Source organism: Tachypleus tridentatus, chromosome 9 (assembly GCF_004210375.1).
Source record: "Tachypleus tridentatus isolate NWPU-2018 chromosome 9, ASM421037v1, whole genome shotgun sequence".
NCBI classification, from domain to species: Eukaryota; Metazoa; Arthropoda; class Merostomata; order Xiphosura; family Limulidae; genus Tachypleus; species Tachypleus tridentatus.
The window spans coordinates 35,024,182-35,050,926 of NC_134833.1; the positions used below are offsets into that span (position 1 = coordinate 35,024,182).

A 26,745-nucleotide genomic window follows, 5' to 3' on the forward strand; every position below is an offset into this window, starting at 1 on the left:
CTGATAACATTATTAACTGTGTCTTCATCCATCTCTTTACGACACATATGGAGTTCTTTATAGTTACCATAACCAGAGGGATTTATTATAATTGTCATAAATCGAGGAATATAATATAACTGTCATAACCTGAAGGAACTGTTACAGTTGCCTTAACCTCAGGGATATGTTATAGTTTCCATAACCATAGGGATGTGTTATAGTTGTCATAACCATTAGAATTTTTTATAGTCGCTATAACCTTAAGGATTTATTATAGTTGCCATAGCCACAATGATCTGTTGTAGTTGTCATAACCATATGGACATGTTATAGTTGCCATAACCCTAGAAAGTTATTATAGTTACCATAGCCATAGAAATCTGTTATAGTTGCCTTAGCCATAGGGATTTGTTATAGTTATCATAACAATAGGAATTGTTATAGTTGCTATAACTCTAGACATCTGTTATAGTTGCCATAACCCTAAGGATCTGTTATGAGTGTAACCATTCTCCAAGAAGTGCACGATATAACTGAAAAACATTGGTACTCTTTTATTTTTTACAATGCTAAAATCAGGAGTTCGATTCCTCTCGGTGGACTCAGCAGAGAGCCCAATGTGGCTCCACTATAAGAAAACACACACACATCATTTTATTTTTTTTCCTTTAATGTTAAGCCCATCGGGCCCGGCATGGCCAAGCACGTAAGGCGTGCGACTCGTAATCCGAGGGTCGCTGGTTCGCGCCCGCGTCGCGCCAAACATGCTCGCCCTCCCAGCCGTGAGGCGTTAAAATGTGACGGTCAATCCCACTATTCGTTGGTAAGAGATTAGCCCAAGAGTTGGCGGTGGGTGGTAATGACTAGCTGCCTTCCCTCTAGTCTTACACTGCTAAATTAGGGACGGCTAGCACAGATAGCTCTCGAGTAGCTTTGTGCGAAATTCCAAAACAAACAATTAAGCCCATCAAGCACGGGTTAAATCAAGGTTTCTGTTCCAATGCAAACAGAATAAATAGCTTAATAAAACTATTTTTAATAACGACAGACTAAATAAAAAATTAAGCTGTAAAATAGCCTATTAGCATTGGAATCTAGCTTTCAAAATGACGATTTGATAAATGGCTTGCTTAAACTTTGCATGACATTTAAAAGTGTTTGAAGCGACTCATTTACGTTTCGAGTGGAAGTCGCAAGATATAATTAAACTCAAATACATAAATATTTACTAAATTTGATAATTATGACGTAGAAAGATAAAAAAATGCTCAGTAGTTATCACTTATATTTTTTTGGTTCACTGTTGTGAAGAAACAGAAACAAAAGAAAATATATAGTGTTGCGTGTACGTTATAACACCATTTCCAACAGGAAGGGGAAACTGTTATCATGAACATTTAAAAGTGAATTACTCCACACTATGCATGCTATACGTTCCATTGCTTATACAGGAAGGGGAAACTGTTATCATGAACATTTAACAGTGAATTACTCCACACTATGCATGCTATACGTTCCATTGCTTATACAGGAAGGGGAAACTGTTATCATGAACATTTAACAGTGAATTACTCCACACTATGCATGCTATACGTTCCATTGCTTATACAGGAAGAGGAAACTGTTATCATGAACATTTAAAAGTGAATTACTCCACACTATGTATGCTATACGTTCCATTGCTTATACAGGAAGAGGAAACTGTTATCATGAACATTTAAAAGTGAATTACTCCACACTATGTATGCTATACGTTCCATTGCTTATACAGGAAGGGGAAACTGTTATCATGAACATTTAAAAGTGAATTACTCCACACTATGTATGCTATACGTTCCATTGCTTATACAGGAAGAGGAAACTGTTATCATGAACATTTAACAGTGAATTACTCCACACTATGTATGCTATACGTTTCATTGCTTATAGAGGAAGGGGAAACTGTTATCATGAACATTTAAAAGTGAATTACTCCACACTATGTATGCTATACGCTCCATTGCTTATACAGGAAGGGGAAACTGTTATCAGGAACATTTAAAAGTGAATTACTCCACGCTATGTATGCTATACGTTCCATTAACTTTGGGATCATTCTTTGTAGCTTGAACCAATGAACGAACTAAGGATTTTACGTTTAAGAAAATTTGTTCAGAAAATAACTATAATAAAGATTAATAATCGTGTAGTTCCAGCAGCGCGCGTGATGTTGTGGCTATAGTGTTTTAAAGCTGTATATCGAAGTGCCCAAAGTTCGGTCCTGTGATATGTTAATTAACATTCTAAGGACATTTAGCTGAGTTTGAATCGCGTATGGAACGTGAGTAACCAAAACTGGTTTGGACAATTTATTGAACGGCTGATAACATTATTAACCCATCTCTTTACGACACATATCTGTGCTAGCCGTCCCTAATTTAGCAGTGTAAGACTAGAGGGAAGGCAGCTAGTCATCACCACCCACCGCCAACTCTTGGGCTACTCTTGTACCAACGAATAGTGGGATTGACCGTTACATTATAACGCCCCCACGGCTGAAAGGGCGAGCACGTTTGGCGTGACCGGGATGCGAACATGGCGACCCTCAGATTACGAGTCGCACGCCTTAACACGCTTGGCCATGCCGGGCCAAGATGTTTTCTACCGAAAAATTTACGCAGATGCGTTTTATCAATTGAATCTATAGTAACCTTCAAAATATCAGGCCCTAACATCATAAAAGTTCTACAAATTGTTATTCCGAGACTTTATATTGTTCCTGGATCACTAAAGTAGAATAAAATAACACAAAAACATTTTAAAATTAGCATTGCTGTATTATGATTAGAAATACAATATCTTAATTGAAAAAGATCCTCTTTTTTCAGGCCCCGAAAAAAGAAGTCTACTTAAGACACAAGGCAGAATAACCCCTTAAGACACAAGGCAGAATAATCCCAATAAAAATTCTCACGCTATTCTAAATACACTACCTAAAATACAAACGGAATAAGAAACAAATAAAGTTTGATAAATAATATATTATATTACTAAAAGTACTTTAATTGATACTTAAGTGCCGGAAAATTCTCCAGACGCTGGTCTAAAGATTAATCTTGTTACTGTGTTTCTAATAATAAGTTTGTATAAAGATGGAGTTTAGAAAATTACCTGCAATTGTACTTAACTAAATTGGGTTCTAAACATACGGAGCTCGGAAGATGTAGGAGGTAGTTAGATGTTTATCTCAACATGTCGGGTCATTTGTCTCTCCAGTTGAATGGTTTGAGCCTGCAAGTTTTCCATAAAAGCGCTTGGCCTAGTTATAGCGTACAGCACATGCAAGGACACCCGTATGCTCATAGAATGCAAAATTTTACTACAAGTAAGTATGTTTATGTGTTTCTAATGTATGTTCCTATAAACACATGTTAGGAAATTACCCACAGTTGTTTTTAACACTTAGTTCTGTTTGCATATGTGTATTCACGACTTTGATATAGCCTGTGTTAATTAGATAATTGTATAATTAAAATAGATTTCTCACTCGTATTTATTTTGCGTCTTATATTTCTTAAATGATTCGATGATTATTTATTTATAACTAGAATGAACAAGTTTAACAGTTTGAGGCATTTTTCTGTAAAATATTCAATATAGGAATAATAAGCCCCCCAATGACACAGTGGTGTATCTGCAGACTTGTACAACCAGAAACTGGGTTTTGATACCCTTGGTGAGCAGAGCATAATAACACAACAAACAAAGTGGAATAATAATTAATTAAATACGAATATTTGATGAACAGTCTATACAGTTTGTAGAATTATAAATATAACAATTACACTCTCATATCATCATACATTGGGTCTCGTTACATATGATATGCTTGAAAATTAATATATTTGACTTACTACGACGCGTGACCCACTGATACAGCAGTAAGTCTACGAATTTATAACGCTAAAATCAGAGGTTCGATTCCCCTCGGTGGACTTAGCAGATAGTCCGATGTGGATTTACTATAAAAACACACACACAAACATACTACGACGCTCATGAAAAAACTCATAGATTGAAATTATGTCTAATAAATCTAGAAGACTCTAAGAGGAATACCTTAACCACACTGTCTAAACGAATTTCCATGAAGTTTCAGATTATATAGGCTATATGATATTTATTTGCTTTATTTAGTGATGTATCGTATTATTTCATACGAGAATAAATAGAGCAACATTCTACTTCTCTATAATATATCTTATTGAGGGACCATTTGGTTTATTTAAAGTTAAGCACAAAGTTCTGCCCGTCACAGGTCTCAAAATCCGGTTTCTAGCACTGTACGTCCGGAGACATCCCGCTATGCTACTGGGAGGGGGTGGGAAGGGCTTCAAAGACCAACGGAACCAGTTAGCATCATCAGAACTCCAGAAATTTATATCCCTGTCATCAAAAACGTGCGATTTTTCAGCCGCGATGGTGTTATGTTATTACAATCAATCCCATTATTCGTTGTTAAGAGAATAGCCCAAGAGCTGGCAATGGGTGGTGTCGACTAGCTGTCTTCTCTGTAGTCTATCATTGTTAAATTAAGAACGGTTAGCACAGATAGTCCTTGAGTAGCTTTGTGAGAAATCTTTTATCATATTATGATGTTTTTTCTTATTCGACCAGTGATTTTTTTTCTTTCTTTTTCATAGTCTTAGTAGCAAGTGATCGCAGCCTACAGGGTAAACTCAACAAGACTTTTCGTGTTTTCATTTAATGACTGTAAAAGAAAGCCTAACCATTCTTAAACATCCACTCAAATTCGTACACTTGTAACTCACTGATTGGTAACCTCATTAGAACATCGCCTCTTCTATGTAATTCTATAGAAGACGATTACGTTGTGCAATAAATCAAATGAAATTATGATATATCATATAAGATATATGCAAAATATATGATATATTAGCAATAAAAGGCGATAAACTCTTCTGTGTGCCTTTTTTTTTTGTTCCAAATTCCACCCAGTTTGGTGTGTTTTCAATCTCGCGCGAAATTATACGAGGGATGTGTACTGTAGCCGTCCCTAATCTAACAGCAAAAGTCAGTCTTGATGAAAGTCAGCAAGTCATCATCACCCACTGATAATTCGTGGTGCCACTCTTTTACCAATGAATATGTCCCCCGCTAGTACAGCGGTAAATCGTCGGTTTTACAACACTAAAATCAGGGGTTCGATTCCCCTCGGTGAACTCAGCAGATAGCCCGATGTGGCTTTGCTAAAAGAAAACACACACACCAATGAATAAGAGGATTGATCGTCACATTATAACAACGCTGGAAAGATGGCCATTTATGTTGGAACCGAGATTCAAGCGCTCTAACCACATGACCATGCCATGCCCTTTTCACTCACTATGTTATATTATTTACGTATTCTTCAAGTAACTGATTTTTTAATTTTATTTCTTATAAGACATTGATTCATTGTCATGGGAAAGCGATACTTTTTTATTTCTTATAAGACATTGATGCATTGTCATGGGAAAGCGATATTTGATTTTGTTTTTAATATATAAATTTTGATTCAAATGATCGCTTGATACATTAAATAATTAGGTATTGCTTTCTTTCTCTGAGCCATGATTTATATCCCGTTATTCTAAATATTTCGTGTCAGCTATACCAAGTAACCAACTCCTGCAACAAACACATAATCAGTATAATTAAGTTATTTAAATAATATAATAGTGTGCATCTGTAACAAAGAAATTTTATTAACAAAATATACCTGAAGCCTAAAGCAATAGATAACTATGTACAGTAAAACCTGTCTGAGCCGGAAACTGCATAGAGTGGAAACCTGTACAGAACGGAAATATCACAATTTTTCAGCGTTATCCTAAGATTTCTCTCATAAAAGGCCCTCTATACGGCGGAACCTGCCAAACGAGGGAAAAAATGTTTTTGATTAAACATTAATTTCTTATTCCATTAATAGCCTGTTAACTATTAATAAGCTCTTGTTTAATTAATAATTTGTTTAATTATTAATAAATTCTCAGAAATTTGTTACAGTAAGTATTGATTAAATATATTCTGTTCTTTTTTCTGCCGTCATTATTTTTCCAGTTAAATTAGATTCATGATTTGTAGAAATATATTTGGCCCGGTATGTCCAGGTGGGTTAAGACGTTCGACTCGTAATCTGAGGGTCGCGGGTTCGAATCACGGTCCCACCAAACATGCTCGCCCTTTCAGCCGGCTAGCGGAATTTCAAATCAAACAAACACACGAAATAATTTACTGTTCTACTCTCTGTGTAAATACATACCAATATTTTTCTGGTATTTTTTGTTCGTTTTTCTCTTTTATAGCTGGTGATAAAACTAAATGTGTAAATATAACCAATGATTAAGCTCCTTATAAATAGGCCTGGCATGGCCTAGCGCGTTAAGGCGTGCGCTTCGTAATCTGGGGTTCGCGCCCGAGTCTCGCCAAACATGCTCGCCCTCCCAGCCGTGGAGTCGTTATAATGTGACGGTTAATCCCACTTTTCGGTAGTAAAAGAGTAACCCAAGAGTTGGCGGTGGGTGGTGATGACTAGCTGCCTTCCCTCTAGTCTTACACTGCCAAATTAGGGACGGCTAGCACAGATAGCCCTCGAGTAACATTGTGCAAAAAACAAAAAAAAAAAATCCTTATAAATAGCTTTGGGAAATGTAACATCACAATAAGGAGTGTAAAATAGTCTTAACGTAAATTCAGCCAATTTCGTGTTCGATTACATTTTACAGTATCACTCTTCACTGCATAAGTTAATAGGAAGTCAGAATCCTGTCTTTTTCAACCTTTGTCATAATGTTCTCCCCAATTTCCAAACTGCTAATATTTTTTATTTTTATCTGGAAGATTGAAACTCTTTTGATACCAACGTGTAGAGACTCTTAAATGTTTATTCCTCTGATGACTTGGAATCAGATTCTATTAATATTTATAACATAGGCACACGAGACGAGATGCTTCAACTACATACCATCAGAATTTTAGTCTTCGTTCGAGAAAAATTAAAAGCAGAAAATTCGATGATTCAGACAATTTCTACCTTTATTCGAAGGAACTTCAACAATTCTACCAAATTTTCAGTTTATATTCGGACTAAGTAAAACGTTTAAAGTAAATCCTCTGTATTGGATATTTGTTTCCGAAACTATAGCTTTTTAAGGCGTTCGACTGGTAATCTGAGGGTCGTGGGCTCGAATTCCCGTCGCACCAAACATGTTTGCCCTTTCAGCAGTAAGGGCGTTATAATGTGACGGTCAATCCCACCATTCCTTGGTAAAAAAGTAGCCCAAGAGTTGGCGGTAGATGGTGATAACTTGTTGCTTTGCTTCTACTCTTACACTGCTAAATTAGGGGCGGCTAGCGCAGATAGCCCTTGATTACCTTTGTCTGAAATTCAAAAAAATTTAAACAAACTATAGTTTTCTTACTCATAATCTCATCCGGGCAAAAATTGCACAGCTCCATCTTCGTACGCTTATGATTAACAACGGTATTTTTAATATTATTAAATATTCAATGTCATGTAAAATTAATTCTAAGACATTAAAGTCTTAGAAGGTTAATCATGATTTATGGTCTCCTTAAAGAAAAACATTGTCCTTGCGTGTTGGATATACTAGAGTGTTTAGTGTCAAAGAGTTATTATTTAGTTTTCTCAACAAAAAGTGTTTAAGTTAGTTATTTTCAAGTCAACATTTATAACAGATTTCATTATGTATCTCGGTAAAAGTCGTATCTTGTATGTATAGTTCAAACGTTGTAATTTGAAGTCACATTACTCAAAACTTGTGTACTTTTCTTGTTGCCTTCAGTGAGTATTATAACATCGTATTGTCTTGTAGTTTGTAGAAAGTTCTAGGCCTCAGTTAGGCAATGTATTTATATCGGTGAAGAAGTGAGCGCAAGTCAGAAAAAATAAGTTAATGAAAGCGAAGTTAGACTGAGTGATTATTAGTTTAGGCGTAACGGGCGATATTTTAAGGTGAATTTTTTTTCAGTTTAACAGATATAATTAGAATAATCTGTATTGTGAAAATTAAAATAATTGAGCTCATCTGTGTGTAGTTTGACGAAAATTAGACACTTATTTAATGCAAATACAGTTGGATTCTAAAGTAATTGAATCAGTCTGCGTGGACTTTTGACAAGAAAAAGAGAATTATTTAGAGTTTTAGATACAACTGTGATATTCGACAGCTTAAAGAGTTTTTGTTTGTACGTTTACCCTGATTTGAATGAATTATTTTAAAACAAGTGGATTGTGGGTTCTCCGTTTGTTGTTCGAATTTATCGCCAACAAGTTACAGACTCTTACTGTGAAAAAATCTTGCAACCCATCTATACAAAATCTGGCAACACGTTAAAAAAGATAATAATAATATTCGTATTTCATTCAAAACACACCATAGATTACATTAAAATTTTGTTTTCGCACGATTTATTCTTGGAGTAGTTCCTCTGTATGTTTGAGCGAAAATTAAAATAATTTGCTCATGATCCCTGTCTCTAATTTGTAATGCCATCTACTGCGAAGATCAAAGTAATGAGCAAGTTGTTCTTCTGATGATACTTTAACATCCAAGATAGAAATAATCTCAATAGAATTAACAAACTAAATCATGACTTTTGTAACCACAATTCTTGAAACTCACATGTAACGCCCCCAGTGACACAGCAGCGTGTCTTGTGGACTTATAACGCTCGAATCGGGGTTTTGATACCCATGATGTACAGAGCACAGATAGTCCATTGTGTAGCTTAGTGTTTAACTTTTGTTAAACTCATTCTAGCTTTGTTGACAAACGTAAAGTCCTCCGGCGAGTTAGCAGTAGGTTTCGGGTTTCGATTTAAGCAGTGGACACTGTACGGATAGCGAATTTTATGGTTTTGCACTAAGAAAAACAGATGACCCGACATGGTTAAGACACTACACTTGTAATCCAAGGGTCGGAGGTTCAAATCCTCATCACATCAAACAGGATCGCCCTTATAATGTTAATCGCCCCCTATTTGTTGGTAAAAGAGCAGCCCAAGGGTTAGCTAAGGTAGTGATGACGAGTTGCCTTCCTTCTAGCCTTACATTGATAAATTAGGGACGGCTAGCGCAGATAGCTTTCGTGTAACTCAAAATTCAAAACAGATATTATTATTTTAAAAGACTACACTAAGTTAGACGATATTAAAAACTTAATATTAAGAAGCATTGTTGATCTTCACTTTTTTATTAATTAGTTTTAGTTATATAACACAGGCCTTTGAATAACACAGACCTCTGAGTTTAAACTTCATAAAAGTTTACCCACCGTTCAGCTACGTAGATTTTGAAAATAATATTCTTTTTTTTTATGAAATAAGATTGTCTTACACATTGAGAAGAAGAAATAAGTCTTACTTTAGATTAAATTATACTTTCATTTACTACATGAGCATTCTTTATTACTATGTTTTGGTTTTAGAACTACCGGTAAGACTCTCACGTCGCAATTGGTCTAGAGAAATCCATAGCCAGTGGTTGTCAGCGTTTGAAAAATAACAAAATGTAAGACTGAAATTACAATGAAAATGATTCACTTTTGTAAAAGTACACATGACATTAGTGAAAAAGTTATATGTGATGGTAAAAATTGGATATAATTTTCGGATTCAGTGTACAGGAATTACTGTAGAACATTTCAAGATAATAAAAACCATCGCAGGCTTGCATTATCTGTTAGAACTGGAGCACAGCAGTAATTACAGTCATGGCCATGGCAAAAAATTCGCATCTGAGCAATTGACCTAAATAATTATCGTTATGAGTCTTTTATTTTGCTTAAGGAACTTCACAGAAAACATTTCTTCTCAATCTTTTAAAATTATTCTTTTAAGGATAAGACAACCTGTTATTTCCTGAGGACGTTTCTTTTACAAAATAATTTTTTAAATAGTTATACACATGTCTTACGTATATATAACTGATGTCGTCTTAAATAATAGTTGTATAATTGTCTTGCGCATAACTGGTGGCGTCTTATATAATGGTTATACAAATATCCTATTTATGCGCAGCTGATGACGTCTTCAGTGGCCTCAGCTCATTATCCATGATTTTAATCTATAAAACATATATCAGATGAATCTTGTAATATAATTGCAAGATTGCTCATTATAAGATACTTTCTCTTGGTCAAACAAATTGCAAATTCAAGATAATAGTCACATGAAAATTACTGTTCGATCCCTTACTTAAAATCTTACAGGAATTCATTCCCACAGACTTTAAACTTCCTCTTTATGTGATTCGCATAAGTAACTTAGCTTCACAAGTTTTAATTTTCTCTTCCATAAATGCAATCCACAGCAATATTTTTCTCTTCAATCTTTTACATTTCCTAACTTCTCATGGAAAAAAATAATTTACCTTTCAATTACCTACATAAATGTTTGTTATTGCTGTTTCGTTTACATTATTTGATATTATTTATATTTCAAAAGTGGAGTGAAGAGAGAATACAAACATTATGAACATCTAGGATGTTCCACCAGTTCCAAACACGTTTTGCTCTATGTCATTATTTTTCAAATCCCTGTAACCGTGAGTATATAAATATGAATCAATTGTGTACACGCTCTGGGCTGTCGAATATAGGGCACAAAACAAATAAAAACTGAATAACTTATAACACAGTTGTACTGTCAAAACACCCTCAATATAAATACTGACAACGGTCAAAACAAAGCGTTTGTTTTAATTCTTGTCTAGAAAGCTAGAATTTTTAAAGTGGAACAAAATGGACGTCTACAAAATTAAAAAAAGGCAGTTCTGATATTAAGATAAAATAAAAAGGGCTATTTGTGCTTGTTTGCTTGTGTTTCGAATTTTACCCAAAACTACACGAGGGCTAACTGCACTAGCTGTCCCTAATTTAGCAATGTAAGACTACAGGGAAGGCTGCAGTCATCACCACCCATCGCCAACTCTTCGGCTAACCTTCTACCAACGAATAGTGGCATTCACTTTCACATTATAATACCCCCACTGTTGAAAGGGCGAGTATGTTTGGTTTGATGGAGATACGAACCCGCGGGCCCAGCATTGCCAGATAGTTACGGCACTCGATTCGCTCGATATCTGAATGTCCCTGGTTCGATTGGTTTGTTTTAAATTTCTCTCAAAGCTACACGAGCGCCACCTGCGCTAGTCGTCCCTAATTTAGCAGTGTAAGACTAGCGAGAAGGCAGGTACTCATCGTCATTCACCGCCAACTCTTGGGCTACTCTTTTACCAACGAATATTGGGCTTGACCGTCACATCATAACGCCCCCACGGCTGAAAGGACGAGCGTGTTTGGTGCGATGTGGATTAGAACCAGCGACCATCGGATTACGGTTCGAGTGCTGTAATGGATAGACATTAGAGAAGATAGATAGGTAACACATACACACACCCTACCGACTCTTAGAAAGACGTCTCTTTACTGATCGAGTAGTAGGATTTGATCTCACATTTGCTTCGCACACGCGATTCCACGCGTTTTTTGTTACAAGGGAACGTGAGCCACGAACCCTCTTATTTAAGTTCAGGATCGTTAATCAGTAGACAAATCACAAATAACTATGTGAAAAACTTGTAATTTAAAATCACCTCTTTTATATATTGTGATACACTTTATTACATAATGATCCAAATAAGATAATTTATAGCATAAGCGGGAAACGAACGTGGCTCATTGGTTAGAATGCCGAACTACAAATCTGCGAGACCTACGATCGATCTCTGTTATCGTAAAAATAAAATGAAAATAAAAATTACGGGTTGAATTTCGTTCTCTTGGATGCGTTGACGGGGATTAAATCCCATTATTCAGAAAACAACAGTGGACTAAACCTTGGCAGTGGGTGCTGTTGAGTAGCAACCTTCTCTCTAGGCCACCAGTACAAAGCGAGGAACAGCTAGCACAGATAGACCTTGTGTACCAGTACAAAGCGAGGAACAGCTAGCACAGATAGACCTTGTGTACTAGTACAAAGCGAGGAACAGCTAGCACAGATAGACCTTGTGTACCAGTACAAAGCGAGGAACAGCTAGCACAGATAGACCTTGTGTACCAGTACAAAACGAGGAACAGCTAGCACAGATAGACCTTGTGTACCAGTACAAAGCGAGGAACAGCTAGCACAGATAGACCTTGTGTACCAGTACAAAGCGAGGAACAGCTAGCACAGATAGACCTTGTGTACCAGTACAAAGCGAGGAACAGCTAGCACAGATAGACCTTGTGTACCAGTACAAAGCGAGGAACAGCTAGCACAGATAGACCTTGTGTACCAGTACAAAGCGAGGAACAGCTAGCACAGATAGACCTTGTGTGCCAGTACAAAGCGAGGAACAGCTAGCACAGATAGACCTTGTGTATTGTAACAAACAAACAATCAGAAAGTAATAAAACACTTCCGAGAACTGTCGATAATACAAGTATTTTTATTTACGAAAATAAACATAGACATCTTTTAAATTGTGAAACACAAATGGACAGGTTTAAATATTTGGTAATATACAACATATAAGAACTACGTAAAGATAAACATTCCGGAAAAAAGACAACTAGTTTGAAAAGGCTAGTTCTTCATGGTAGCGCAACTGACTCCAGTTTTCTCGATAAGAGCGCCAGAATTTGAATAACGAGCACGTTAAGAACTAAGATTAAAGTGATCAAAAAAAAGATGAGATCATTAGAAGGTGTTTCAAAGTGAAACAGAAAACTTACTTCTTAGAATATAGTGGCATCCTGCGTGAATTAGTTTCATTAAGATGATTGGTTACAATCTTTAAAATATTTTTGTAGATCCTTCGTAATTAGTTTTATTAAGATGATTGGTTACAATCTTTAAAATGTTTTTAAACATCTTTCGTAATTAATTTCATTAAGATGATTATTTACAACCTCTAAAATGTTTCTAAACATCCTTCGTAATTAATTTCATTAAGGTGATTGGCTACAATCTTTAAAATGTTTTTAAACATCCTTCGTAATTAATTTCATTAAGGTGATTGGCTACAATCTTTAAAATGTTTTTAAACATCCTTCGTAATTAGTTTCATTAAGGTGATTGGCTACAATCTTTAAAATGTTTTTAAACATCCTTCGTAATTAGTTTCAGTAAGGTGATTGGCTACAATCTTTAAAATGTTTTTAAACATCCTTCGTAATTAGTTTCAGTAAGGTGATTGGCTACAATCTTTAAAGGGTTTTTGAGTATCGTTACTACTTTCTTTTCACTTAAATATATTGTTTGTCACTGTAAGCCTAGTAGAACAGTTGAGAGATAGATATTCACAATAACTTCATATCATGAAATTAATTAGTCACTGACATTAACTTAATGTTGCTACAAGTTTTGGTAATTAATCATTTTCTGCGAAATACAGCCACTCGCTTATTTTTGTTTCTTTTTTTACGTTCACTAATTTCCTCAACAGTTTTATCACGTGGTAAAAAACTCTATCAATGGCTAATTATGTAATTAACTTCATCGCATATTTTTATCAGTAGATTCTGGAACTTTTAGATTCAGATTTACAGTTTAATTTCACATGTACTAGTTTGTTTAATCCTTATTTGTGGACGTCATGGGCTTATCAGCGTTTTATTACGATATAAAACTTATCACTTCACCTCTATATCATTACAAGATACTAAAGTAGTATAGTATTCAACTATATTAAGTAATACACATTAGTAGTGTTTTATCACGGTAAAGTAACTCGGAGCCACTGGGAGATCTATTTACAACTTTTTTCGCCCTTTCTGTAAAAGAGAGAATGTGCTTCCGCCTTGTTGAAGTACACTAGAACGGTACATTTAAACCGATCGTTAAAAAACGTAATGCAAATAATTATCACGAAATTTATACTAAAAGCACTTTTTGGAACAACATTTTATCAGGCCAGTTTGTTATAGCAGAGTAATGTCGGTCTATATACTGTATCTACTATAGGGAATCGGACCCTGGATTTTAGCTTGGTAAAACAGTAACTTTACCGCTGCCCCACCGAGTGACTGTTAGATAAGAGTATTTCGTTTAGATTAAGAAGAAATAATTTTGTGTATGATGTTTTTATTTAACTTGTGATGCTGTGAGGCTCCACATAAGAGCGGCTGCGGATAATAACAAGTTAGTTATTTTCAATTAAATACATTCAGTTTTATCACTTAGAGTAATTACTATAATGCAGTTTTACTTAAAAGAGACTTTGTGAGTACACTGCCAAAAATGATTCGCGTATCGATTCTGTACACACGTGAGTGTGTCCACAATACGTAGATCGCGTGCTTATAGCAAATCGGTCATTCCTGTAGAAATATTAAGAGATTTCTCAAGTGATTTCAATTGAGAAATGCTTTGAAACGTAGTATAAAGTATATCCATTTACAGTGAGCGTGTCTACGTGATTACTTAATTATGTAGTTAAATAATTCGGAGTTTCGAAATTAAGTATTAAAATAATTTCAGAGGAATAAGTAATAGTTGGTCGATTGATAGGCACAATGCTACACTATGGGTTACTGCGCTTTTCACACAGTGAGTATCGAAACTCGATTTTTAGCCCACAGACTTGCTGCTGTGCCATGGTGGGGACAAACATGTTTTCGGTTTTCGAAAGCAAAAAGAAAAATAGAGAAATATGATCTATAGGTTAAGACCATAGTAATTTCAGAAGAAAACACATGATCCTGACATACAAGAGATTGTTAAGACAGCTGTATTGAAAAGACGGTCGTCTAGGAGATTCGATTGACCATCGCTAGTGATTGATTTCCTTCACAAACAACCTTTTCTCCAGAGTTGGATAAAGACTTCTCAAAATCTCGAGAATCCCTTTCCACTGATCATATTCTAAGTTTGTGAGTTGTTAATAACGTAATTCAATAACCTGAATGCGGGAATTCAAACATTAGGAAAAAGAAAACATGTTGGTGGCTCATGTCATTTATCTTCTACACTTCAAAACTATCAAGGATAGTTTGCGTTTAACTCGCAATCTGAGGGTGGTTGGCTCTAATCCCTGTCCCACCAAACACGCTTGCCCTTTTATCCGCGTGTGCGGTTTAATGTGACTGTAAATTTCAATATTCGTTAGTAGGAGAGTAGCCCAAGAGATGGTTCTTTATGGTGATGTCTAGCTGTTTTCTCTATAGTTTTTATCTGTTTAACTGGGAACGGCTACAGGAAATAGCTCTGGGGTAACTTTGAGCGAAATTCATAACAAACAAGCAGTACTATCAAAAGGAACTTGGTTCTGACAGCTTGTGTTGGTTCTTCAGTAAGAAGGGAAGGCAACTATGCGCCTTATATTAATCCCTATTGACGTTTGAACCCAATAACAAAGCCCATTTTACAAGTTCTCATGTTCTTTGCCTTTTTAACCTTGAAGATTGGATCATCTCAATAATGACTTCATTTCTTTATTTGCAGAATTATAATATTAGAACTTACTGACAAAACTCCTCTGGATATGATTACATTACTGACGATAAAAGTTTAATAAATACGTAATTTGTATGTTTCTTCAAACTCATGTTAAGCTACGTGCTAACATATTACTAGTAGTACAGGCTACTATAACTCTTCTAAAGGAAATATTGTTTAACTATGAAACACCTAACAGAAAAGTCCAAATAAATCATTCATCTTTTAGTAACTGATGATTAACAGCCAGTGGTATTTTACACTTGAAATATTGTTTTAGGAGTAAGAGACAGAAAAAATATTTCTTAAAGAAAATGAAAACTAATGTTTATTTGTTTCTTGCTAAGTGTGAAGTTACATAATAGGTTGTCTATGCTTTACCCATCGCGTGTAAATCCCAGTTTTTTCAACCTTATAAGCCCACAGATTTTCCACTGAGCCACTGAATGGAGAAGAAACATTAATGATTTGTTGTGTTATCAAGCACAAACCTACACAATCGGTTTTCCATGTTTTGTAATGTTTTAAGCCCTCAGACTTATCCATGAGCCAGAAGGAGAATTTTGTTCGCCCTCAAGTTACCATTGAGCTGCCGTAATTTGTAACATAAATTCAACAGAGCTCTCGTGAATTTCAATTTGTACCTGGGTCATTCCATGCCAACTCACCCACAAAAAAAGAACTTTTCTCAGTTCATGTCATAGATTTTCTTGAAAAACCTCAAGCAAAAACTTTATTTTCATTTATTCAGCCATGCAAAATCCTAAATCTGTACTGCATGGCTGAATAAATTGAAACAAGGTTTTGGCGTAATTTTTCTTCAAAAAAATCTATGACATGAACTGGAAAGCTCGAGATGAGTTGGCATGGAATGTTGTTGTTTGGAATTTCGCACAAAGCTACTCGAGGGCTATCTGTGCTAGCCGTCTCTAATTTTGTAGTGTAAGACTAGAGGGAAGGCAGCTAGTCATCACCACCCACCGCCAACTCTTGGGCTACTCTTTTACCAACGAATAGTGGGATTGACCGTCACATTATAACGCCCCACGGCTGGGAGGACGAGCATGTTTGGCGCGACTCGGGCGCGAACCCGCGACCCTCAGATTACGAAGCGCACGCCTTAACGCGCTAGGCCATGCCAGGCCCAGGTATGGAATGACCCACCTATTAACGTACGATGTAATTTGTTTCAACAATGAATAACATGAAATCTGAGGGCGAACAATATGATTTTATGTGCTCTAAACAAACAAAAATTGAACTATAGAAATAAAAAGCTTTTTTATGATTGCCAACTAGCAAATTTTACGTTAAAAAGGATCAACGAACAATCTCATTGTAAAATATAATACGTATATACATGGATTCCATTAACTAAAACTAAAAGTAAAAGACGTTGTAAAATATAATACGTATAAACATGGATTTCATTGACTAAAACTAAAGGTTTGTGACATTGTAAAATATAATGCGTATATACATGGATTTCATTAACTAAAACTAAAGGATTTTGACATCTTCAAGTATTACAATTTTTTTGTATAGAATGATGTATAAAACAAGAAATTGGGAATTTTTGTCACTAAAAATTAAAATATATCTATAAACACCTCATTAATAAAATGTCCCAGCGATTACCAAATATTGGAGTTAAATTAAAAATCATTAAATATCATATACCTTTATATCGTATATATAATCAATGTTTTTAATTGTTTCAATTGAATTTATGTATTCTACATTTTTAATTCGAAAGTTTGCACAAAGCCGTTCCAGAGCATTTTGCGCTAGCTATTCCTAATGTTGGACTGACAGACCAAGAAGAAGACACGTGATCAATAGCCACCAATACAAACGCTTGGGGCCTGACGTGGCCAGATGGTTAAGGCACTCAACTCGTAATCTGAGTGAGGGTCGCGGGTTCGAATCCCTGTTGCACCAAACATGCTCATCCTTTCAGCCGTGGAGGCGCTATAAGTATCGGTCAATCCCACTATTCGTTGGTAAAAGAGCAACCTCAGAGTTGGCGATGGATGGCGATGACTAGCTGTCTTCCCTCTAGTCTTACACTACTAAATTGGAGACGGCTAGCACAGATAGCCCTCGAGTAGCTTTGTGCGAAATTCAAAATAAACCAAACAAACCAATCATAGTTATCGGTGGATGATGTTAACCAGCTAGTTTTATTTCCAGAATTTCGCTTATAAATTAAGGGCAGCCAGTGCAGATATTTTTTAAGATCGTGTAATGTTCACTGAACGATAAAATCATTATGTGTGCTCTCACCCCATCAGTGGAACAGCAACATCTCTGTGTACTTATACTGCTAACAATCAGGTTTAGATACCTGTGGTGGGCATAGTACAGTTAGCCCTCCGAGACTATAAAGATTTCTCGGTCACACCAAACATACTCGCATTTTCAGCCATGAGAACATTATAATGTGACGGTCAATCCCATTATTCATTGGTAAAATAGTAGTCCAGGAGTTGGTGGTGGGTGGTGATAACTAATTGCCTTTCCTTTAGTCTTTCTCTGCTAAATAAGGGAAGATTAGCGCAGATGGCTCTCGTGAAGCTTTTTGCGAAATTCAAAAACAACCAGTTTTTCTTAACTGAAATGCAATTTGCTCTATTCACGATTTACAACATACGTAATTAAATATTTAAACTAGATCCATAACACGCAAGAAATAAAGAAGTTATAAACATGTCTATGAAATAAGTGAATTGAGAAAACAGGTAAAAAAGACAACATTTCTCAAAGAATAAAATAATACTGAAACATTTTATTTGATAACGTCAGACCTTCTCTTACAGATAAAGGTACTTTAACATAATTAAAATAATCATCTTAACTCGTCCCTCTCATGCATTAAGTAGCTAAATTTCCCATTATCAATACTTGAATTTTTATTGTTTGTTTGTCTATTGGGAATTTCGCGCAAAGCTACTCGAAGGCTATCTGCGCTAGCCATCCCTAATTTAGCAGTGTAAGACTAGAGGTAAGGCAGCTAGTCGTCACCACCCACCGCCAACTCTTGGGCTTTTCTTTTACCAACGAATAGTGGGATTGACCGCCACATTATAACTCTCCACGGCTGGAAGGGCGAGCATGTTTGGTGCGATCGGGTTGAATTTTTATATGCACACAAAATTTACTAATAATTATATATACACCGCAAAAAATAAAATAACTTTATCTTTTTTATACTGTGATTATTTTCATTTTTAACCGATTGATTGTTTTATAGTTTCTCTTTTATATAATGCTCTCGTATTAATGTGAATGTTTATTGAAAATCAACTGGTATCTTTTAATTCTGTTGTTTTCATGTTTAACACTGATATTTATCAGTTTAACACTGACGTTTCAATTTCTAGTGGCGAAATGATTTATTAAAAAAAACGTTTCGCAAATGTCTTTATTAACTGCACGTACTGAAACAATTGCTTCTAAATATTTCACACAAATGTAACGCACAGATACATATATATATATATATATCGAAGTAAAGGCAGAATCATAGGCAGAGACATACATACAAGTAAATATGGCAATTTTGAGTATTTTGTTCCAAATTAATATCATATAATCAATAGGGAAATAGACTACAGGTTAAATGATGTATAATACATATACCTATGTATATATGTAGTGAAAAGAATTACATTTTAAATAAGTTGAATTGTAAAATAATAAGAAAGGAGTGCGTTGAAAACAGCAAATCCAAACCTCTAGGCCCAGCACGGCCAGGTAGGTTTAAGCGTTCGATTCGTAATCCGTCACACCAAACATGCTCGTCCTTTCAGACGTGGGGCTGTTATAAGTAACGGTCAATCTCACTATTCGTTAATTAAAAAGTAGCCCAAGAGATAGTGGTGGGTGGTGATGACTAGCTGCTAGCTGCCTTCCCTCTGGTCTTAAATTGCTAAATTAGGAATGGCTAGCGCAGATAGCCCTTGAGTAGCTTTATGCGAAATCCAAAACAAGCAAATCAAACCTCTGACTAATTACATAATTTGTTATTTTAACTCAAAAAGAAGTCAAAACAGTTGATGCAGCGTTTTTGTTTAATTTGTTTTTTTCTTCGACATGTTTTTGAGTTAAAATAACAATACACATATATATACATAGGAATAGCGTACTTGTAATTTAATAATGGTTCTAACTACGACACATAGATAGAGTCACAAATAAAATTAAAAGACAAAAACGTATTTTAAGCTGCGGCAAAGTGGGTGATAGAATGCCTCTCAGTTGTTATTTGTTTTGTTTTTTATTATTTGCTTGTTTTCTCGGTTAAAAACTTTTAGCTTTGCGTCTCTTGACCGATTTGAGATATAAATACAGTTTTTGAATTAGGAGGTCAAACACTTTAGATTGATGTATTGACCACGCCAAACTTCTTATGGATTAATTTATTCTTCTCCAATCTAAAACGATTTTAATTTGGGAGTAAGCTGGTAGAGAAGCTGATGAGCAATAAAATCTTGTGCCCAGTGCTTCATATTGCTGGAGTACAAAAGTAGAGCTAATAAAAGGTGAAACAAATGTTTCAGAGATAAAGTTACTCAAATCCTGCCTTAAAGAGCCGTTAAGGATTCTCTCTTGTTTAAATTTGTAATTCCATCTGTGGCTTAGTGCCAACATTCATGTATGAAGAATCCACTTCGGACGAGAGTATTTACAATACGAAACGAACTGATCATTTATCATGTTATTCTTCAGCAGATCATTTTTATTTTTAATCTATAACAAATCAGTTAGCTTCACTATACACTCACACATATATATATACACGAAACATATATAAAGGTGCATAAGTGAAAAGACACCCTAGAAATGAGAAATAGAATATCTTACATGTGTAAAGTTAACTAAATAGCAATACATTCTTAAACTGTTGGATACACTGATGAACATGATACCTAATAATGTGTAATAATTAAATTTTACCTTAAATAGGTCTGCTACGGTTATCTTGTTACGTAGTTACAAATATCGTTTCCAGAAATGACTAAAAACTCACAGATATATCATAGACATATAGAGTATATATAATGTATTTACCTTATATGATAGATACGATAAGCAATTATAGTAAGACAGCAAAAATACTACCAATAACAGAGAGAGATGTGACATAAATTAGAAAATAGGCTTACACTACCAAACAGTTCTGACCTAATTAAATACAAATTGTAAAGGAATTTGACTAGAAGGACGTTGGAAGTGTGACCACTGATTATTACATTAGGTAGTATGGCCAGTAAACGACACAAAATACCAGGAAAGCACAAGGAAAAGCAATTCGACACAACCGGTCAATTTTCTTGGCACGCAGCTTGCCTGGAGTAACAGTATGGAATTCGACATTTTCGTCTTCTGGTCCATTAGGCTCGCTGGACTTAATAACGTTCTAAAGGTAAATAACAAAACGTATTTAATGATTAATCTTTTTTTTTTCAAATAATTAATCAATATAACTAATACTATCACAAGAACAACTGCGCATAAATAACACGATAAAAATAATAACAGGTAGACAAACAATGAGTTACAGGCATAAGGAAAAATTTTATTGATGGTGTAACATGTTACAGAAGACAGAAAATTGGTTTGTCAAAATATGTAACGCGTTCCACCATCAGTAAAATTCTTCCTTATGCCTGTAGCTCGTTGTTTGTCAGCCTGTTATTATACTAGAATAATGTGATATAACTGATTAAAGTTGACTAATTATAAGTTGACTTGACTTTATTTAATAGAAAGCCTTAAAAATCGTATTTAAACTACCTATTTCTGTTACTTGCAACCAAATTAGCACCTCGCTAGTACAGCTGTAAGTTTACTGATTTATAGCGCTAAAATCAGGGGTTCGATTCCCCTCGGTGGGCTCAGGAGATAGCCCGATGTATCTTTGCTATAGGAAAACACACATAACCAAATTAACCTGTTAAGAGCTATAGATATAGAATGAAGAGCTCGCGGTTTCTCAAGGAGGAGATACAGAAAACTTGTTCTTACCTTTGCATGTTTTCAAGAGAAATGTTAATAAAACAGATGTTTTATATTGTTTTACGTTTGATAACAACCCGTTTTTTTTCTATAGGAATTGCTTACCTTAATTTTCCAACAAAATAACAACACATTGTGACATATTTATTTATCTCATTGTTCTTTTGTTAACCCTAATATTAGGATACTGTTACACAGTTACGTAATCTCAGGAGCAAAAATCAGAAACGTCCTGTGGAATCTGATAAATAACATATGACTGGGAACAAGAAGTCCATTAGAGCTGCTTAATGTCTTTATAGTATCAGTATGTTTCAAATAGGTTAGAGCTGCTTAATGTCTTTATAGTATCTGTATGTTTCAAATAGATTAGAGCTGCTTAATGCCTTTATAGTATCAGTATGTTTCAAATAGGTTTGCTCAGGAATTAAGCTGTATCCGTTGAGAACATAACTGGTATATAAAGCAAGGACGATCTTTGAGTCACGCCTATGTGAGATTGATGACTTTTATTAGATAATGACCATGTTGTAACAGTCTTCAATATTGTTCTTGTTCCCAAGATGAGATGGCTTAACAATTTGAGTTAAGTAAAACTCCTAATAACCTGGCTCTCCTAAAATCGTTTCTCTTTGAATATCATGTAAATAACAACTCCTTCCTGTTGTTTGACCGTTGACATGTAATACAGGCTTAAATACGTTTAAATAACAAATATCATCTGTCTAAGAAGTTACAGATTTATCAGCCAACTTAGGAGCAATCATTTGACACTAAGAAGAAGAGTGAACAAAGTTTTAAAACGATGTTATTATTTTTAACAATCTCTCCTGTAGAATATCTGCTGGCTCTTGGCTAGCACAAAAATATAAAGTGTGGATATTCGTATAAGTTCATATATGTTGTTTCTACATATTTTCAAAATAAAAAGAACATGAGTCAATGTTTATCCCTCCGAGGGAAATTTTTCACTAAGATGTAAAAATAAAAAAATTCATAAACACATTGGTTTTAACATTTTTTTGAAAAAAAAATATATTTTAAAAGATCTCACAAATTGGAAATTAAGTGTCTGGAGTGTCTTTTTTCAGTACTATTTTTTCGTAATTATTTTCTTTTTTTTTACTTTTTCCGTGAAAAATGTTCTAATTGTGTTTATATTTTTTCAATCAAAATATTTGTTCAATCTGAGGATCACGGGTTCGAATCCCAGTCGCACCAAACATGCTCGCCCTTTCAGCCGTGGGATCGATATAATGTGACGGTCAATCCCATTATTCGTTGGTAAAAGAGTAGCCAAAGAGTTGACGATGGGTGGTGATAACTAGCTGCCAGGCCCGGCATGACCAAGCGTGTTAAGGCGTACGACTCGTAATCTGAAGGTCGCGGGTTCGCATCCCCGTCGCGCCAAACATGCTCGCTCTCCCAGCCGTAGGGGCGTTATAATGTGACGGTCAATCCCACTATTTCTTGGTAAAAGAGTAGCCCAAGAGTTGGCGGTGGGTGGTGATGACTAGCTGCCTTCCCTCTAGTCTTATCCTACTAAATTAGAAACTGCTAGCGAAGATAACTCTCGTGTAACTTTGCGCAAAATTCAAAACAAAACAAACAAACTAAACAAATAGAATTCAGAAGCCATCCATAGAAGACTCGTCTGTGCATAGACTGATAAAAGCTGAATTTAAATTCATTTGTCCTTCGAGTGCTCGTGTTTTTACAAAGACAGATGGAAACTCACTTACTAATTAGTCACTAATTTATAATTTAACAAAGAAATGTTAATTTTCAGTTTCTATAACATTAAAAAAGTCAAAGCATTGTATTTATAGAAGAGTTAAAGTAGCGTGTAGATATTCTGACCTAGCTAGCTTGACCTTCACAATTATTTATTAACACTATTATCTGTTGAAGAAACAGAACCTAAAAATACAACACAAAGAATATATCTGAAACAAGAAACAGAACCTAAAATCACAACACAGAGAATAGAAGTGAAACAAGAAACAGAACCTAAAAACACAACACAGAGAACAGAAGTGAAACAAGAAACAGAACCTAAAAATATAACACAAAGAATGGATCTGAAACAAGAAACAGAACCTAAAAACATAACACAAAGAATATATCTGAAACAAGAACATATATTAAAAACGTAAATATTAAAAATATTTATTAAATATTATTAAAAACAGTTTATTCTTACCTTCGTGTCACCGTTGCAGTCTGTAGAGTTCGAAATCTGCGAGGAAGAAAAGAAACTCAATTGTTTTTATCAAGCTTGATATATGAAAATAAAATACTGATCTTTGACATTTATTGCTTATAACTGTTCCTTATTGTAAGTTGAAAAATTGACTGGTATGTATTAAGTTTCTGTCATTTATTGCATTCGGATACGAAAAATACTTTTTTGTAAATTACAGCTTTACTAACTTATTGAGTTATTTTACCGTGAATTAATTTGAATTACATTAATAAACAAATTTGTTTTAAGCATTTTTTATTAAACGTTGTAGATCATATTAGGTGACACAAACTTTTTTTTATGTACCAACTATTGAAACATTCTCGGAAAACGTAAGGATATATATATATATATATGTTTGTCATGATTGGTTGGATTCATATTTTCAAGTTGTTGGAAGACTAGAAGGCCACTAAAAATACTCAAGTAGCATAAAAAAAATATTTTTATGTCATATAAAAATGTTTTTTTATCAAATAGTAGCAGTAGTCAACCCTTCTTTTACCCTTCAAAGGAGAAGCCTCAGAACGTGGGTGGGGACCAGTGAGAAGGGGTGTAACAAGTTCTACTCTGTTATATTATGCTTTGAGACCGAAAAGTTACATTACGTCATAATTACACAAAGTTATAGATAGTTTCAAACTTTGTCACCAGGGACGAATAGTTTCAAGTTGCATTGCTAGGAGGCAAGTAGTTCCAAAAATGTGCTACTACGGGTTACCACTAAAATCAGCTATAAGGCGTGGTCACCTGTTTGTTGTATGGTTTACAATTTGGTCTATAATTTGATCATTCGCAGTACAAAGTTTTAGACATGAACACTTTTTTTCAGCTGAAGATCCAATTCAGTGTAACAGAGCTTCGAATGTTTGAAAGTCATCATGGTGTTATAGAATCTAGCAAGTTTGAAATCGAACTTCCGGACCCTTACATTTCAGAGGGATCCGATCCTTAGCTCTGGTCAAAACAATGAAAAAATAACCGTAAAAAACTGAAGGTGCAGTTTACACATAGAAGTCACGATGTTCTATCTGATGTAATGAAATATAACATGTTAACTGTTGTATTTATTTCGTTTAGTTTATATAAAACAAAATCTGAGAAGTTTATGTATGAGAACTGTCGGTATAAGTAGAGGTGGTTGGTGCAAAGCTAGATATAGAGTCTAATTATCATAAGATAAAAGAAAATATAAGAATCATTTGTTTGTTTTGAATTTCGCGCAAAGCTACACAAGGACAGTGTACGCTAGCCGTCTCTAATTTAGCAGTGAACGGGAAAACAGTTAACCATCATTACCGACTGCCAACGAATAGTGGTGTTGCTCGTCAGAATAACGTCCCCACTGGTGGAGGGGCAAACATGTTTGGTGACGAGATTCGAACCCGCAAAAAGCAGATTGCGAGTCAAGCGCTCTAATAACCGGGCCATCTTGGGCCGATATAAAAATGAGAATACAACTATATCGGTCTTTTTAAATAAAATGAAATGTAACGACTTTTCTTCCATTTGCACACGTCGTAAAATTTTTTGTGTGCACGACTTAAGCAGTAATACCTACAGTTTGACCATTTTACGTAAAAACAACAGGGTGCACTCCATATCAGGCCGACGTAGATTGTATTTTAAATTAGTGTATTGATGTGCATATGGTGAAAATTGTAAATTTTGAATCTTATGTGCCTTAGAGTAATATGACAAAACAGTCCTTTCCATGACTACGTATTTGTAAGATAGCATACGTATGGTCATATATGCAAACCGCGATATCAAAGTGTACTGCAATATATTGAGTTAATGTTAGGCTTAATTCGTATATATATATATATATATCCAGAGTTTTGAAGTTTTACGATAAAGTGAAAACAGGCTTGCTTCATGTAATGCAAGTTTAGGCAATATGTGTGTAAGCCATACAGTACGCTATAAAAGTAGTTAATCTGTAATATAAACTACTAATTTTACGTGTTAAGATTTAGTTTGTCATTGTTACCGAAGTGCAACTATACAACTAACTTTAACGATAAATCACAAATTGATATTGTGTCAGGAAATATAGAGGTTGTGTATAGCTTGACACGGCTTCACACTCGTTATGTATAAATTGACACGGCTTCACACTCATTATTTCTTAACTTGATACGACTTCTCATTCATTGTGTATAACTTGACACGGCTTCACACTTGTTGTGTATAGTTTAACATGGCCTCACACTCGTTGTGTATAGCTTGACACGGCTTCACACATAGCTTGACATGGCCTCACACTCGTTGTGTATAGCTTGACACGGCCTCACACTCTTTGTGTACAGCTTGACACGGCTTCATACTCGTTGTTTCTTAACTTGATACGACTTCACATTCATTGTGTATAACTTGACACGGCTTCACACTTGTTGTGTATAGTTTAACATGGCCTCACACTCGTTGTGTATAGCTTGACACGGCTTCACACATAGCTTGACATGGCTTCACACTCGTTGTGTATAGCTTGACACGGCCTCACACTCTTTGTGTACAGCTTGACACGGCTTCATACTCGTTGTTTCTTAACTTGATACGACTTCACATTCATTGTGTATAACTTGACACGGCTTCACACTTGTTGTGTATAGTTTAACATGGCCTCACACTCGTTGTGTATAGCTTGACACGGCTTCACACATAGCTTGACATGGCCTCACACTCGTTGTGTATAGCTTGACACGGCCTCACACTCTTTGTGTACAGCTTGACACGGCTTCATACTCGTTGTTTCTTAACTTGATACGACTTCACATTCATTGTGTATAACTTGACACAGCTTCATATTAATTTGTATAACTTGACGCGACTTCATATTAATTTGTATAACTTGACACAACTTCACACTGTGCATAACTTGACACGACTTCACACTCTGTGCATAACTTGACACGACTTCACACTCTGTGCATAACTTGACACGGTTTCACACTCATGATTAAATCCACTGGGCTGCATCTTTTGATCCTTTCCTTTCCTTCATGATC

At 35.2% G+C, this 26,745-nt stretch overlaps 1 protein-coding gene across 2 annotated transcripts in view; it reads right to left on the bottom strand.

Annotated features, from left to right (window-relative positions):
- Positions 1 to 26,745, bottom strand: part of LOC143225049 (glycine receptor subunit alpha-3-like) — a 107,272-nt gene that overhangs the window by 31,894 nt on the left and 48,633 nt on the right. The window contains exons 8-9 of one of the 2 annotated variants that reach the window (XM_076453743.1): positions 23,693 to 23,728; positions 18,237 to 20,890 (exon numbers count right to left, since the gene is read on the bottom strand). In XM_076453743.1, the coding sequence (XP_076309858.1) occupies positions 20,720 to 20,890; positions 23,693 to 23,728 (207 nt within the window). In that variant the 3' untranslated portion in view covers positions 18,237 to 20,719. Of the gene's footprint in view, positions 1 to 18,236; positions 20,891 to 23,692; positions 23,729 to 26,745 lie in introns of those variants that run through there. The other variant, XM_076453744.1, reaches the window with a different exon arrangement.